Source organism: Ammospiza nelsoni, chromosome 14 (assembly GCF_027579445.1).
Source record: "Ammospiza nelsoni isolate bAmmNel1 chromosome 14, bAmmNel1.pri, whole genome shotgun sequence".
NCBI classification, from domain to species: domain Eukaryota; kingdom Metazoa; phylum Chordata; class Aves; order Passeriformes; family Passerellidae; genus Ammospiza; species Ammospiza nelsoni.
In genome coordinates, this window is record NC_080646.1 from 6,615,338 (window position 1) to 6,632,497 (window position 17,160).

A 17,160-nucleotide genomic window follows, 5' to 3' on the forward strand; every position below is an offset into this window, starting at 1 on the left:
CCCTGAGAGCTGCTCCCAGCAGTGCAGTCATGGGGCTGAGGAGCTGGTGCCAGGAGAGATAGGGCAGGGAAGTGTTCCCCAGTTTAGCTCGGGTGCGATAGTGCAATGCTCACATGAGATGGGGGGCAAGCAGCTCCATCCCAACCAATGTCAGCATGGAATTGTATTTAGAAAGGGTGGTGGGACTTAGCAGAGCCTGTGACTGAATATTGTGGGGTGAATTTGAAATAAAAATGTTCAAACTCACTTCCTTACAATGCATTGATTTCTTCAGCTGCTGAAAAAAAGTGCCTGTAGCCGGGCAGTCCTTTGGTTATCTGCCTCAGACTGCAGTTGGGAACATCTTTATTGATGCACAGGCACTGGATTCAGTCCAAAACTAACTTTACTCACATCCCTCTTGTATTTCAGTTCCATCCTGTTGATATGGGAATTCTTATCGGGCACAGTGTAGTGGATGCAGGACAGTGTTTCAGACCTTACTGGGTCTGCCTGGGCCTTTGTGCTCAGGGAGCCTGGGGTCTCAAAGCTGAAGGACCAAGCTGTTCTGTTTGCTGACAGGGCTGGGGTGGAACAGGAGGATGGGAGATAGGAAGTCACAAACTTCAGTTTTGTTTGTTTTTTTACATGCTTGCATGCTTCAATGATTGTCGTGTTTTTATAAAAATTGTATCTCCCTACCACCAAAAGTCAAAACTTCAACTTCAGCATTGTAAGGTACTTCCTGGCTCTTGTCACTGTTGTATTGGAATATCCAGATCATCTAGGAGTATGAAAAAAAAAGCATTAACAATGCTCTGAACAATGGAAGTGTATTATTAGGTGGCTGTTTTATTGTTGTGATTCATTAATTCTCTGTTTATAGAGGAGGATGTTTACATTAGTCATGTAGATTAAACTCCACTGTTGCTAACATCCATGGGAAAGTGCTTTGCAAATGTGAAGTGTTGATCTTTTTAGAAACATTATCATTAATTGGGAGTCCATCAGATTATTCAGCAGGAGATTTAATTACAAAAGGATCAAGACTCACAAGCCACATCCTTATTTCCAGCCAAACTTTAATAAATATGGAGCACACGTGAAAGAATGATCATGGTTGTGTCTTCAGCTGCACAGAATGTCCAGAAAATCTCCCTTCAAAAGTGATGTGCACAGCTTCTGATTTCAGCCTTTGCTGGCTCTGGGGTCTCTATAGAATTATTGATCATTTTTGTAACCCAGTCGCATCTCCTTCATCTCTGAAATCAGTGTTGGTTTGGGGTTATTTTTCTAGCAAAATGACTGGAGAGCAGTATTTGGGTAAGAATGTTTTGGAAAAGCACTGGGGTGACATGCAGGGAAACGTTGGGAAACATTAATCTCATCTACTCTTGATTGCAACCAAGGTTACAACCTTAGATCTGCCTTTAAGACGGGAATATTTTTTCATGGTGATAGTGATCAGTGGGTGTGAAATGGAAAAGATTAGCAGCTGGAGAAGCATGATGTATTGCTGTAAACTTTTTTCCTTTTTAGATTAAAAGGAACAAACTTGTTTTAAATCACAGCACTCCTCCTCTGCATGGTTTGTCTAAGGTGTGCCCACGTTATTTGGAGTGACAAACCCAAATGTGTCATAACTGGTGATTGCATGAGAGGGCAAACACTTAATTGATAAAAGTGCTGCCATTGGCTTTGGTCTTTAATCAGGTCTGTGGATGGAGTCTCTTGTCTAAACTGCCACTTAGGAGCTGTGTAACCTGCAGAGTTTCTCAAGGAGACTTTTTGATAGAGATGAGAGCTCCCACTTCCAAGGCAAAATGTCATGCAGCTTAATGAAGTATGAACTTCAAAAGCTTCAGAAAGAATACATTGACCCTCTCTTAATATAACCTGGGGTTTGGGTACAGTAGGTCCTCTTCTGTTAATGAATGGACAACTCCTGTAAATTTCCCAGTTTGTCCTGCTTTAATCTAAAACTGAAAAAAAGGATAATGCTTGTAATATTTCTCCCCCACTTACATATTCATATAGAATGAGGCCCTGCTGAAGTGCACTGTGTATTCCTGAGAAAAGCAATTGTATTACCCTCTGATGTTCATGCTTTAACCCCCCCCCCCACACACCTTCTGAGTTAATATTAAAGAATTGAAGATAAAAGTTCACAATATAGAGTTTTATGGCTTGTGGCAGCAGTGTCTGTCCCAAGCACTGTGGCTCTCTGAGTCACTGCGTGCAGTGAGGTGTTGTACCTGTGTGTGCCTCACATCTGGCTTCTTATTTCAGGTGTCACTGTTGTGTGATATATGATTAATGCTCTTCAGAAATCTCTACCAGGGGGACAAAATGACAAAAGGAAATACTTTTATAGTTCTGCAGTAAGATGCTGTCATGAGGTTGGCAGCTGTGCTTAAGTTACTTTTCTACTAAAGCAGAATTTGTTTGCTTAGTGGCATGTATGGTGACAAAGGCCACTGAGATGCCTGAATATCTGAGGTCAGCCCAGCAGAAAAAGGAGAACATACCACACATGCTTTTGATGTGGGAATTTCTCACGAAAGTCACCATACAGAAGCCCCTGTTTTTGTTTCTCTCAAGGTCCTTAGGCAAGAGGACAGCCAGCCTTGATGTTTAGTTCAGCTCTGTGGTGAGAGGATCTGATAAACCTCTTGTCTTTTATTTGTTGGGTACTTGATTTCTTCTTAATGACTAACTAGCTTTCTGCCCTACCTTCAAAATGTCTTTGAGTAATGAATGAGTGGAGGCCTCGGAGCACCTTTTACAAATAAAATATTTGCTTGAATTACTTGTGGAAGAACCTGCTGCTTGGTTGGTTTTAAGAAAGTCAGCTGGGGCGCCTGAATAAACTGATTTTTTTTTTGAGAGGAGTATATTGCAGCTTGTCTGGCTCTGCTTTAATTCTCCAGGCAAAATACTTTCCTCACTAAACTGTGCTTGACCTCATCTTTAAAGTTTTTGTCACCCAGATCTTTGATTTTAGATTCTTTTCATCCTCCACTTCCCAAACTCTGGTCTGCATCATGCAGGAAGCCATCCCTTCTGTGGAAATGGGTGTCTGGCAGCTGCCACCTGAGCTCAGCACCGTCCCCTGGCAAAGCTCCCTGCTGCTGCTTCTGGCTTCTGTCAGACTCTGCTCAGTCTGGTTATTATGAGGCTGACTGCTTGGCTTGCTCCTCTTAAGAGAGACATTCTGTAGCTCATGAGATCTGTGTGATGTTAGCATAGGGCTGTTGGTGAAATTGTCATTTTTGTGCATTTACTGAAGGCAGCTTTGCCTGGAGAAGTCGGATGAGGCTGCCAGACCATCGGCAGCATCTTCCTTCAGGAGAAGCTGTTGCTTAAATTGCAGCTCAGAGGCCTTTTCTCAACCTTTCTTCCATATTGTCTGAAACTAAAAGTGCTGGATATGGGTTCAAAGCCCTCCTCCCCTCATTATCTATTTGAACTTTTCTTCTGTGATCCTGTTTTGTGGGTGTGAAAGTGCTGGTAAACAATAAGCAGTCTGGCTTGGAGTCTGGAGCACTTCTCTGAAATTCTGCCCTTAACTCACCACTACTCTGCAGCATTATGTGTGAACTTTATTATGACTTGCAGAAGATGCCAGAGCTGGTACAGCTGGTAGGGGTGGGAAAGCAGAGACAATGATCTGCTTTTGGGGAGCTGTTAGATTGCTTCCTCCTGCTTTCTGAAACTGCAGAAGGAATCCTTATATTATCACACTAGGAGTTGTATTAAAATTGGGTGAAATTATGTACTTGTCTTGGGCTCTGTGTTTGGGATTCATTACTTCTTGTGGTAGCTGATGAGCTGGGAGTACCTGGACAGACACAAGAGATGGTGTCCCATTCCCACCATCACTGACAGTGTTGCTTCCTCTTCTCTCAGGAGGAATAAGCAATGGAGGTCTGCATTTGGGTTTAAGAGAAGAAAAATACTCTTGAACTACTGTTGCACTGTGGGACGTATTCTTCTGCTACCTTTAGAATGAGCAAACACACTTCCATGTCACTCCTCAGGATACATGCCCCTGCTGTATTTCCTGTAACAAAGTGCTGACAGTCATTTGTTCAGCTAGAGGCAGTTCAGACAGCAAAGCTGATGTGAGAGCAGTGCTCGTGAAGATGTTGATTTCACAAAGCCAAAATTTCACATAGCCTCCCAAATTCCCTCACTGTGCCTGCAGTGCTTCCTATTGCTTTCAAAGGCTGTGTTGGATGTGATCTCCCTGCAAGTGTTTGTCCTCTGCCTGGCTCAGTAGAGCAATTCCATATTGTGCTTAAGTGGAAAATAAAATAATGGTGAATCACTGTAGCTCGATGCTGTGCAGTGCCATCAAGTGGCAGTTCTGTTGCAGGACACATTTTCAAGGCTGCCTGTGTTTGTATTGATGTTTCAAAGTCTTTCTTTTAAACATTACAAAAGTTTCACCTGTCTGCAGTTGTGGTTGGGGAGGGTTACTTCATCAGTAAGGTAATGATTATAATGGTTTCTGTTCTCTAATGGCAAAAATGTCACTTTAAAAAGTGCCTCAGCCATTGCAGTAGCTCTAAGTACTGTAGCTGTGAAAAATTTAAAGACTGGTGAGGATATTTTGCAGCTGGCAGGAAAATGAGTGCTGTGGAACACACTGAGCTCTGTCTCTCTGAAGGTTTTGCTGTACTGTAGAGGAGGCTGAAGTACCAGGAAAAAGCCATCCTTCAGCTCTCTTCTGCTTTTGGATCTTAGTGTTCAAACCTGATTTTTTTTTCTTTTGGTTTTCTTTAAGACACCCCAAGGCTATTTGTGAAAATAGTCCAGTGGTAGAAGATTGCTTCTAATAATATGTCATCATATGTACTTTATCTTCCAGGAATTGTGACTCTCTCCGTCCTTCTGGTGCCAAGAGAGTAGCTGGATTTCTCTTAGTCACTGCACACATTCAGACTGCCTGCTATTGCTCCTAAGCACTGCAATTTTGTTGTTATTGCTAGATGGGCAATTAGTAGGAAATACTATCAATCACTCAAGCAGCTGGTTATAAAATTACCTGGTTCGGTTCTCGTAAATGTAATGAAGAACAGAAGAGGCTTCAGGATGAGGCCAGAGCAAGACATTCACATCAATTTGGGTGTGTTTTTCTAGGAACTGATTGAAGTAGTTTCCAGAATTTCGGAAAAAAAGCCTTAAAGACCAGTACTTGTAGAAACTGGATGCTACTGGAGGGGACATTTTGCCACAACGAAATTTCACCTTATTTTGTCCTGCCTTTGTGTTCATTGTGACATTACATGGAGATGTGCATAATTTAAAGGTTAACTCCAATGTGTTACTGCTTTTGTCTACATCTACACATCCTTCTCTGTACCAGAGCTGTGCAGGGTTTGTGGTGGAAGAGGCTTGGGGTTACTGTCAATACTTGCTTATTCAGGCCAGAAAGTGCACAATTCCTTAAGTGGATAGCCTGGCTAACACTAAACTCTCTGAATAAATGAAAATTAAATTGATATTTTCTTTACTATACTGCCAAATCCACCAAAATAATAAAGTCCCCGTTGCAGTTTTTCCCTGGGTGTTTACATTTAGTACAAAAGGGTGAATGGCACTCTTCTTGTCCTTTCTGTTTTTCTCCTTAAGTTTGATTTTGCTGCTAATTGTACTGTTAATTTTACAATGTTTTTGTGTGTGCTGTCATTATTAGAAATGACCTTGGCTGTTTGGTTTTGTGAGGCTGTCTGTGTGCAGCACAGGCTGGCACTGAGCTGATGCACTCTGCATGCTCTGAGTGCTGCAGAGCACGTGGAGCCCTGCGCTGAGGCAGTGGTACAGCTAAATCAGCTATTAGCAGCCCAATCTAATAACCTGCCTGGCTCTGGCCAGCAGAGTGGCATGTCAGGAAGATCTCTGCATGAAGATAAATCATGTGTCTCTCTCAGCACTAACGAGATCCTGTTACTTTGATGGATTTCTGCTGGCAGTCTGTAGAGATCTCCTTTGAGCTGCCTGGATTAATATGTGTGTAATGGTTATAATAGCATCTTGACACTCAATAAAGACTCATCTTGGGGATGATTGATTTGGAGGCTGACAGAGACATGCTCTGTCAAAGGATGTGGGCCACTAATAATGGATTTCTTGAAGCATACCCATTTCCACAGGAGTTTGTGCTGCTCGCACTGGTTCAGAGTAGAAAATCCACACCTTGCCCTTCTCAAACCTTTTATGTCTTTGCCAACAAATCCTGCTGCAGGATTAGACACCTGGACTGGCTTGGGTTGTGGTTGAGACTATGAGGTGGTGTTAATAAATCAGCTCTGTTAATAAATCAGCTCTAACAATGTTGGCTCTGCAGACAGGCAAGTTGAGGGTGTCCATGCTGTGTTTTTTAGTACAGGTTGCACTCAGTGTGGATCCATGAGAGCCAGTTTGGACCTGGAGGCAACAGCTCAGGGTTGTTTGTCATAAATATCCTTGTTTTCCCACAAATTCTTTTTTGCCCTAAGAGTCTTGAATAAATGGTCTTTTGACTCTGTACTTGTGTCAACATTTTATCCATCAGTGTGCTAAGCTAATCTTATTTTTGGACCAAATTATTTTTCACCTTTGAGGAATGAAAGTGGTCTGTTTCAAGTCATGGCTTTGTGGCTAGTATTGGAAGAGGAGATCACTTGGCTCAGTGCAGTGTTAATGAAATATGGAAGGTGTCACCTTGATTTGCTCTGTGGGCTGGCAGAAAAATGTCTACCATCATTCTGCTCTTTTGGTGGCCTGTGGGCAAGACAGAATGGTCTGTGATTGTGTTTTCCAGAAAATGAGAGAGTGCTTTGCAAAATCTGGCTTTCTCATCACAGAGCTGCTCAGTATCTGTGCTGTTAACCTGAAACCTTTCACTGGTAGAAATAATAGCACTGCTGTTAATTTAAAAAGGAAATTAGGTTAGATCTGGAGGTCGATTTTTTCTTTTTAAATATTTATTTTATTTAAACCACTGGAGTTACTCTTGTTATCTTCTTTTGTGCGGGTGTTTTTTTTTTTATTTTTTTTAATTAGGAAAACTTCTCTGCTTCATGCTTTAAGATCAAGGAGTTTGAAGTCATTGACTATGTAAAAGAACACAATCTGCCCCAAAACTTGGCAGCTTGCCATTCTATTTATTTTTGGAGTCTTTCCCTGAAGGTTTTATCTGCAGGAGGTTGCAACACTCCACCCCAATGACATCCATCTTTCTCCCTGCTCCTGACCCAGGTCACTGCCTTAATCATGGGCGATATCTCCAGGTGAGGGGGGATTTCTAGAGCTGCTCATGTTCAGACACATTTCACAGCCCTACCTTTGTTCCTGGGGCCTGGAGTTCTGCAGAATGAGCTGTGTTTGATGTGACTTTTTTTTTCTTTTTTTTCCCACTAAGTGCTCCTCTGAGTCAATCCATAGTGGTGAAATTGAGGATGTCTGTAATAATTGCTGTTATCTTGCTGTAACAGATACCAATGGCCTCCTCTCATTGTCCCTTCCTTTTCTATCCATGTGGTGGGAGCCTGCAGGCTAAATGGCCACATCTGGAAAAGGGGATGGATGTTCCAGGTTGAGGCATTTGAGATCCACTGACAAACTCAGAGAGGGAAGGGGACTCAGAGAGGAAGTTGGGTGTTTTGGAGGTAGGACCATCCGCAGATTGTGCCCCTCAAGTGTGAACTGTTTTTCTGTTAACCTGGGAATAGCAGCCTGCAAGAGTTTGGTGGGTGTAGGTTATTTTATTGCCATGGAAGAAGAGCATTCTGTGGTTTTTGGAGCCAGCAGTCATAGTGCTGTGTCACAGCTGACTGGCTGGAACACTTACTCAGACCTGGAAAAACTGGGATCTAAGCCTTTCTCAATCGAAAGGGTTATTCCAGGAGATGAGAGCACTGTCATGTTTGCTCTAAAAATAGTTGTCTGAGCTCCCATTTCCTTTTGCAGTCAGGAGCCTGTGTGGCTGCACATGGTTTTGTTCTGCATGGGGATGTCCATGTGTCCTTTCCAGATGTCATTCTCCGAGGGTTTAAGCACAAGTTTGCACCAACCCAAAGTAACCTTAGATGGGAGGGACCTTCCAGGGTGCTCAGCTGAGATATGGGAACTGTCTGGGAGCAAAAGTTTAGCTGCTGATCTTGTTTTGTACTGACAGAGCCAGATGGTAATGGATCATCGAGCATCTAAACAATTACATTGTACTTTTTTCCTCATCTGATGATTTCTGCTACATTTTTAAAGGTGCCTTGCAGTTCCCTTTTCCATGCTCCAGCTGCTTTCAGACTCCTCTGCAGTTCTTAGTTTGAGGTGGAATTGTCTCTGCTTTCCCTTTGATTTTGTCTAGCTTAATTATTGTCAGTGCTGCCCCCTTTCCAAAGAAAACGTCATGTGATTGAAAAGCCAGCTGTTCTTCTAAAAGCCATTTGGATGAAAAGTACAATTCCCATTTCATTGATGGGGAAACTCAAAGCACAGGGATGTGAAAGGACTTGCCTCCTGCTGGAATTCCAGCCTGATCCTGGGTGCTCTGTGTCAAGCACTAGCTGGGGTAATACCAAGTCCAACTCAATCTAAAAATGAATAAATAAAGGTACCAACGAGCCTGAACTGCAGGAGGAGGAGGAGGAGGAAGAAACCACAGCTGTGATATGTGCTGTACTGGGTATGGTGAAGCTCTACTGGGAGCTGTTTAGGGTTTCCCAAAGGGGAAGAAGCAAAAATGCAGTAAAGCAGTGACTCAACCAGGGCCTGATTCATGTTATGAGTAGCGGAAACAAAACGGAACTTGTTACAATGGCAGGTTACATTTACTCATCTAATCCAGCCTCTTTCATAAAGCATCATATCTACAAAACCCCAAAACCTACACCTCTTAGAAGGAAGTACCTAGGGAGAAAAGCTTGCTTTCCTTCATGTGACTCTCCAACCCATCTAACCAATGGACTTCCTATTCAATAGGTTTGTGCTGCATGAGGATGCAGCCACAGTTTGCTGTCAATGATCAGCAGCAAGTTTTGCATTTTGCTTTTCTGGGTAGAATAAATTAATGATTACTGATTGTTGGTGTTTTCTCATGAAAAGAAGATTGTTGAAGTAACAATAGAGTGCTGCAGTAGTGTTATCTAGTGCACACTTAATTTTCATAGGTATTTCTAGATTCTGTGTGTGGAGATCAGTGGGTGGTTAGTGGCTTAAGTAATGTTCTTTAAAATTCCCAGTGTGTACCATGGGGGGAAACCCAGATTAGAAATTAAATGCTTCAGCCACAAAAGTACAGCTTGCCTTTTGGGGTTTTTTTGGGGAGTTTTTTGGTATGTGGTGGGGTTTTTTTGGTTTTTTTTGTTTGTTTGGGGGGTTTTTGTTTGTTTTTTGTTGTTGTTGTTTTTGTTTTCAGAAATGTTAAAATTTCTTAGCTAGCATGTTAAGAATATTTTTTCCCTTTTTCAGTCCATTGTTGACAAGTGTACCTGTTTCTGGTAGAGCTGATATCCCTCAGGGTACCTTCCCTACTGCCAACTAAACTCATGGGTTTCATCCTGAAATCTGGAATTCTGCATTTGCCAGGGCTGTTTTCATGGTCCCAAATGATGACCAATTTCCCCAAACCAGGCAGCTTTTCAAAGCTTGAAATGGTAAAGATAGATGTCTTTTTATGCTTACAACAACTATTTCTTTTTGGAAGGTAGATAGTATTTTTGAGGTGATAACATAAGTGATCTTAATTCTTTTTAGCTTAAAGGTTTTGTTTACTTTATTGCCACTTCCAAATGTTGCTGAGGTTATGTATTTTAAAAAAAGAGCTTTTGAAGGTAAATAGTCAATTTTAAGAGGCTTATTTGGGGTTGTTTGTGCTTTGCCTACCCACCATCCACAACTGCTAGAAGAACCACTACCCAAAAAGGTGGAGTTGTGCTACTGTCAGCAAATCATGCTGGCAAACAGGTGCCTTCTCTAGATAGTTTTGGGGTTTATTTCTAATGACAGCATTTGGGCCTTTTTAGAGATAGTTGTATTTCTGCTGCCAGAACTTCAGAGATGGACCACTGTAAAATCCCTTTCTGTGCTCTTTTCTAGTTTAAAGCTCAAAATCAGGCTTGGCTTTTCCAGTGCACCTGTCCCATGGTGAGGCAGACCTGCTTTCTCCCTCTGGTTTGGAAAAAAGAATATATGTAGAGGAAAGAGCTCCATCCACCTTCTTTACATCCCATTACATCTGAGACCAGGGATTTTTCAGACGCAGACAATGGACAGGGTGGCCTCTTTCATGAATGGACCACGATGGAATGTTTTCATTTCCAATGGGCTTTAAGCCAAGTAAATATTAGTCGATCCAAACCAGTTTTGAAATTAAATTATTCTTATTTGTTGAGCATTCCAGAGAATGCCTTTGATCTGTCTGTACTTTCACCAAAGGGATATTGGCAGGCTGGCCTCCCGTTTCTAGCCATTTGGGATGAAAGAAGGGTTATAATAACCACCTTGTGTGGCAGTGATCCTGAACAGATGACATTTTTTGGACAATATTAAATGAATAAAGGTAAACATACTTCAATTAAAATGTTTTTGGAGGCTGAATGCAATAGGGCTGTTGGAAAGTCTTCTATGTGGGTTGGAGGAATTTGGCTGCATTTGTAACTGATTTTCTTTAAGTCTAAAAATCTTGGAAAGAGAGAGGTTTGTTCTGTGCATTATTTCCTTTCCAAATAAATACATTGTTTGAATAACTTAAAAATCAAATTAAAATTGGCAGTGAACAATGAAATTGTCAGTAACTGGGAGGTAGAGAGGTGTGTTGAAGAAGAAGGGTTTTTTGCTTCTGGGGTCACATCAGCACAGTGCCCTGTACCAGGCACAGTGACTGAGTTAACTCAGGTGATACCTGCAGGGAGACAACTTAAAAATTAAAGTAAAAAATCCAATAAATAAGATGCTCAGTTTTCCACAGTCTCTGCTGAAGGATCCTCCAAAAGAGGTGGGAGCAGGGTGGTGGACACCTTCCCACCATGAAGTTCTGCTTAGACACAGCTGAAGAACCTTTTAAATTGATACCAGCTGATGATCATTTGTGCTCCCCCTAGACTTAAACAATAACTGAAATGAACTGAATTAAAATCTAAGGAGTAGAACAAGTGGGTTGGAAAGATCTGCTGGAGGTCACTGGTCTGACCACCTTCCACCTTCAAAATTAGGTCAGGTATCTAAGTAAGTTCAACTATATGTTTAAGTTCCAGCTTAGATTTCAGGTTATGTGGAACCTCTGGTGTTGAGGTTCTTACATGTATTTACTAGGTTTTCTGTGAATAACTAAATATACAAATTGTCATTTGCAATATTGATGCAAATTAAATTGCTTTTCCTAGAAATGTGAGTAGTTTGCATGGATAGACAGGTGCCTTCTCACAAAAACTGTATCAATTTGCTTTGATTTCAAAAAAATTAGACTAGCTGTACTTCTGAGTTAAATAAAAGAAAAATCTCTTTTAACGGATACTCTTTTAAACACTCAGTGCTGTTGGTGCATGTTCTGAAGTGTCACCTGCATTTTAAATCTGTTTAAGTACTTTGTATGTTCATGCCTTAAGGGCGAAATGGTTTGAACAAAGACACATATAAAAAAACAAAGCACAAAGGGTTTGTAGGTTAAAACTCAAGCTTTTGTTTTTTTTGAACATCAGCTCAAATCTGGATCCATTTGCTTGAAATCGAGTATTTCGTTTTCAGCTCAGCATGTGAACTGGTCATGCTTGAATTTAAAGCTTGATTTATTTCTTTTTGCACCTGTTTTTATTTTAACACTGACTCTATACAAGATAGACTTTTGCTACATGGTTCCTTCCTCCCCAGCTGGAAGTCTGGCCTGATATTATCGCGTGAGACCTTCCTAAAATTTACATTCATAACTCTACAACCTCTGAAAATACAAAATACTGCTGCTCCATTAGGTTGTAGAGTTGTTTTTGTTTTTTTTTTTTTTAATTTATGGTTCTCTTTCCTGTGTCATAGCACTGACCCACATATTTGATTTTAAGACCTGGTCGTGAATTTGGCCTGCAAAATCTTGTTTGTATAAAACAAGGTGCAGTCCTGCCCCTGGCAAGAGGTGCCAGATGGGCTGGATCAGGGGAGAAATGGACATGAATTTGGAGGAGGAAACGTGAAAGGAGCTGAGGGAGAGGAGAAGGAGACGTGAGGCAGAGCGTGGGAAGCGATGGACAGGAGGGCCTGGAAGTCTGGGAATTGTCTACAGCAGTTGTATCTGACAAAGAGAAGGGATGAAACCTCTTAAGGGGGAGGTTTTAAAGGAAATGACATGTGTATTCTCTTGAATATGCAAATCAGAATTACATAATCTGCAATAACAATAATAATAATAAATCTTTTCCAGATTTGCAGCTGTAACCATATGCTCAGTGGGGTGGTGGCAGAGCTGGCAGCCACAGCTGCTCTGTAAAACTGGGGCACCCACCTGGTTCTGATCTCCATAGACAAGGGACAGAAGGTCACATCACAGACTGTTGTTCTCAGTATCTTGTAGTTTATATAATTTTTTCAGGCTAATAAACAAAGTATGGGGAGACCCCAGAGGCATTTAAAAGATGTGTAGATGTGGCACTTGGGGATGTGGTTTAGTGATGGCTTGACAGTGCTGGGTTAACCTGATGATCTTGGAGGTCTTTTCCTACCTAAATGAGTCGATTACGATTTTTTCATCAAATGAAAATGCTTCACCTAGGTCTGCAGAAACTGTAAGCCATCCTCTTTCCTTGCTCTTCCTTCCCCACGGAATACTGAAATTGGTTCATATTGCCCCTGTTCTTTCCCATGCAGATGTAGGAATTTCAGGTGTATTTACCCTTTGCTGGGTTAACTGTGATAACTGTGTGCGCCCTTTATAAATACAATATTCCCTAAGAGCAAAGATGGGCTAAATGATAAAACACGCTGAGATACTGAACTAAAACCTCCATAATACTAAGCAGGAGAGTTTAACCAACAGATCATGAGAAGTTTTTTCTCAAGGCTTTAAGAACTGCTGTATTTGCTAACACACAGAGCTTTTCACCAAGGCATGGGCTTATAGGATGAGTGAGAAGAGCCACCACTGTCTGTGGCACCACAGTTAGTGTTTCTTTGTAATGAAGGTGGGAAAAAAAAAATCACAATTGATATGAAACTTTGGTACCTCTGTGTATTTCTGGATTGTGGATGAGAGATGTGTTCAGTGATCAGGTTGGATCTGTGGTTGCAGTGCTAGCTTGGACAGGGGAAATTGAGTGCTCAATCAAGAATTAGGGCATTTTCTCAAATTTCTGGGGGCAGAGGCAATTTTGGCCACTATCTCACGTATGTCTATATTCTGATATATATTTTATAAATATATATATATAGTGTTATATATGTCTATATATATGTATATATGTGTGTGTACAAAAACCCCTGTGTGGGGCGTGCACATCTTTGTCAGACTTGGTGTGATTTTGTGATTTTACCATATTAAGTTGTTACTTTAAAAATACCCTGGATATTTCTGCTTGTCTCTTCCTAGAGTTGCAGTCAATGTGTTTCCTAGATGTTGACTAGCTTTGATATTGAGGTTGATTTGGATATCTGAAAATTAGGATGGGCACTGAGTCCTATGAAAGGACAGTATGAATGGAGAGTGTGAACCTTGTAGTAAGAGTAATTTCATTTCAGATTATGCAGTTCTTGGTCATGTAAACTTAATCTTGTTTCTTGTCCTTTTTCCTAGGGTGACTCTGTTATTACAGTGCAGCTGACTGAGGAAGATAAAGTTGAAGATGATGTAGTTTTTTATTTGGTCTTCACTGGATCAACTGTCCAACACTGCACAAGCACGAGAAAGATTAATCCTGGGAGTCTGGAGACAATTTCTCCTGGTAAACAATTGCCTTTCTTGGCATATCAGTGTATCAGTCTGTGAAATTTGGTTACTACAACTGGACTGGAATGTAATGCTCTTTGCTTGGTTGACTTTATCCTCACTTACACATTCACAAGGAGTAGAAGATGTAGTTTGGATGACTGATTTTGCCTTTTAAAAACCTCTTACTTGATTTCACTAGAATTATATGACTTTGAGATTGCAATTATTTAATATGTAACTATGAGATGCTATTGTAGAAAACTCACAGTTACATATACACATAGTAAAAGGCTTTTAAATGCAGCAAAGATGGTAGAAGATATATTTGTAAAGTTTCCTGTTGCCCAAATGGTGGGCAGCCCAGTAAGTCTTAGCTACACTCATCATCTGCTTGACTCACTGAGGCTCATTGCTGCCTTCCTGGTGAAATACAACCCTTTCCCCTAAATCCTGTTCAGCTCAGAGCTCACAGAGCATTTCTGGAGCTCTTGCAGTACAGGTGATGTGCTGCTCAGTGCCATTTCTCCATGGCTGGTGCAGATGAGGTGGGTTTCCACATGAAAGCCCACCTCTGTTTTTATCCTTTGTGCCACCAACAAAACAAAACCAATCAGCATTTCCCTTTGGTGACTTCAGGACCGTGGGAATGAGCGTGTTCCAGGCTGCAGTCCTCACCATTAACCTTTCATTCTGACTTGTTGCTATGCAGCACACTGCTACCAGTGTGAGAAAAACGCCTGACACTTTCACTACACACAGTGTAACTCAGGCCATCAAGTGTTTTTCTTGGGTTTGTCTTTTCATCTACCTCCTAAGTATTGTTTTGTGAGAGATGCACGTGGAGTAAAATTTGGAGTTGTTTTCTCTTGGGAATGAGTAGCTAAAAGTTGGCCACTCGCTTTTTTTTCATTTCCTCCTCTTTTTGTGCTGTTCATGTTGTTCAGTTGGCTTGGGAAGAGAAGCTTTTTATGGCTACTGATGACTGGAGCCCCGTGCAATCAATTAGATTAGTGCTTATTTTCTCCCAGAAGAGCAAGAAGGGGGTGATTCCTTCCCTGCTTTTGTGTGGTGGGCGTGGGGCTCTGCCAGCCCTGCTCAAAATGACTTCACCTCTCCCTCGGGGCTGTGGCTGCTGTGCCAGGAAAGGAACTGAAAAGCTCCAGTGTTCCCTGCAGCCCATGTGGGAGCCAGGCTGCTGGATGGGATTTCCGGGCAGGAACGACTCTTTCCCATCACTGCTGCCCTTGAGGAGTGCTGGATGGGCCCAGGGAGGTGGCTGCCAGGTGGGACCAGAGTGATGCTCTGGGCACTGCCTGTCCTGCCAGCCCCAGATACAACTGAGTCACTGGGAGGGCTCCCTGCAGCTCCTTTTGGTGCTGATAGTGGGAAATCTGACACTGTTTATGATTCAAAAGGAAAAAAGGGAATTTCTCTCAATTGTTCCTTTAGCAATAATGGATTGTTTTGTTGTTGGTGTTTTTTTTTTTACCCAGTATAGTCATGATCTTGTGGAGTGTGATGTTGGACTGGGATGGGTGCTGTCCCAAACTACAGCTTGTTTCAGACAGAGTTTTAGGGAACCTTTCATAGAGGTAATCTCATTCCTGCACTGTCCTGGGCTGGGGTGCAAGGAAGGGTGATATCTCAGATGTGGATAGCACCCTCATTTGTGCTCATACCTCATTTTGGTGAGACTGCCTAAGAAAAAAAATACTTCAGTGATGAAGAGATTGTTGGGGAAAGGCAAAGCAAGAAATGGGAATAGCCTGATTTTTTTTCATCCCCTCTGCTGACCTGATTTTTTTCATCCCCTCTGACCCATGCATTTGTCCAGCATTGTTTCAGCAGTGATTACACTGATTTCAGTGGATGTATGACTTACTTCAGTGCAGCTCTTCCTCCTCCTCCTCCTTCCTGGACCCACAGTGAATCTGTAATCATGTGTTTACACTCTGTATGTTCCACAGTTGCCTTGGCAATGGCTGTGGTGACTCAGAGCGTTATTTGACCTCGGAGGGATTAGCCATGAACAGCACACAGTGTGTGTGAGACCAGCCCTTGTTCAAACACCCAGCCCGGGCACTTAGCAAGTGTTCTGCAAGGAAACTCCTGCAAACAGCTTTTAGCCAAAATCTCACCTTTTACTTCCAGCTCTGAGCATCTTTCATTTGTTGCTGTGATGCAGGGAGTGTTGCACATCCCTGTGAGCACAGCAGCTCCTGGGGACAGCTCAGGTGCACTATAAGGAAGGGCTGCTTCACTCAGGAGCTTCTCTGCCTTCCTTGAACATCCTCTGCATCCCTTTTGGACTCCAAGGCTCTTCCCTCATTCTTGCCCCACATCCTCAAAATTTCATCTGGTCCCCAGGAGACTTCAAATGAAATCCATCAGTAGCTGGGGTGAAAGGGTTATGTAATTCTGTTCAAGCTTGAAAACAAGCCCACATTTGTAATTTTTGTTTCTTGAGTTTTTCAGTGGGTTTCTTGATGTACAGAAGTGTAAAAGACAGAGAAATTATTTCATTACATTTGCTGCCAAAATTAATCAGAATGTTTTAGAAAAGCTTTAAAATAAAATCACATTTGAAAAGAAATCTTAACAACATAAAGTTGTTTTAGGTGAAAAATTAGAGAAAATGGAATGGAAATATAAGCTGTCAAAATACCCCATAAATTTTCATTGTATGTGAAAATTTCCTGAAAGACTTTACCTAAATAAAAGCTTATCACTGCAGAATTAAATGACTCCTGCATCTTATATAATTACTGGAGTAATCTGCTTCTTTCCTATGCTTTTTTTATCATCAGCCTTAAACACTGAATATATATATATACTCCATAATACTGTTCAAATGTGAGCTTTTATTTCTGTACAGAGTAAAAGAAAGGACTTCTGATTGTAATTTTATGGTAGCAGCTTATTTTACCTGAAGGTGTGGATAAATACAGATTAATCACTTCTTCAAATTACAGAATACTTGTATTTATGCTCTCGCTCTGAAGAATGAAATGGATTATTTATCCTGCCCTGCTCTTGGCTGTGTTAATTTAAAGAAGGTAATTTCCCCTTGTAAGAAACAGATCCTCATCTGAGCTGATCAATCATAACTTGAAGTGTCAAAATTAGCTACTGAGATTCAAGAATTAGCCAGGAGATGATGTTTTGTGTGCATTCAGTACCTCTTTTGCCAGCCTAAGGACACACCAGGTTACATCATCCAAGCAAGCTTTTGTTTGTCTCTGTGAAAAGCTACCAAAACCTCATTTAACTGTTGGCTTTACTGTCAC

The 17,160-nt window shown here is 41.5% G+C and overlaps 1 protein-coding gene across 1 annotated transcript in view; it reads left to right on the forward strand.

The window, feature by feature from the left end:
- AKAP13 (A-kinase anchoring protein 13) overlaps window positions 1-17,160 on the forward strand; it is a 209,482-nt gene that overhangs the window by 60,909 nt on the left and 131,413 nt on the right. The window contains exon 5 of the mRNA XM_059482575.1: window positions 13,739-13,886. Coding sequence (XP_059338558.1) covers window positions 13,739-13,886 — 148 coding nt within the window. The remainder of the gene's footprint in view (window positions 1-13,738; window positions 13,887-17,160) is intronic.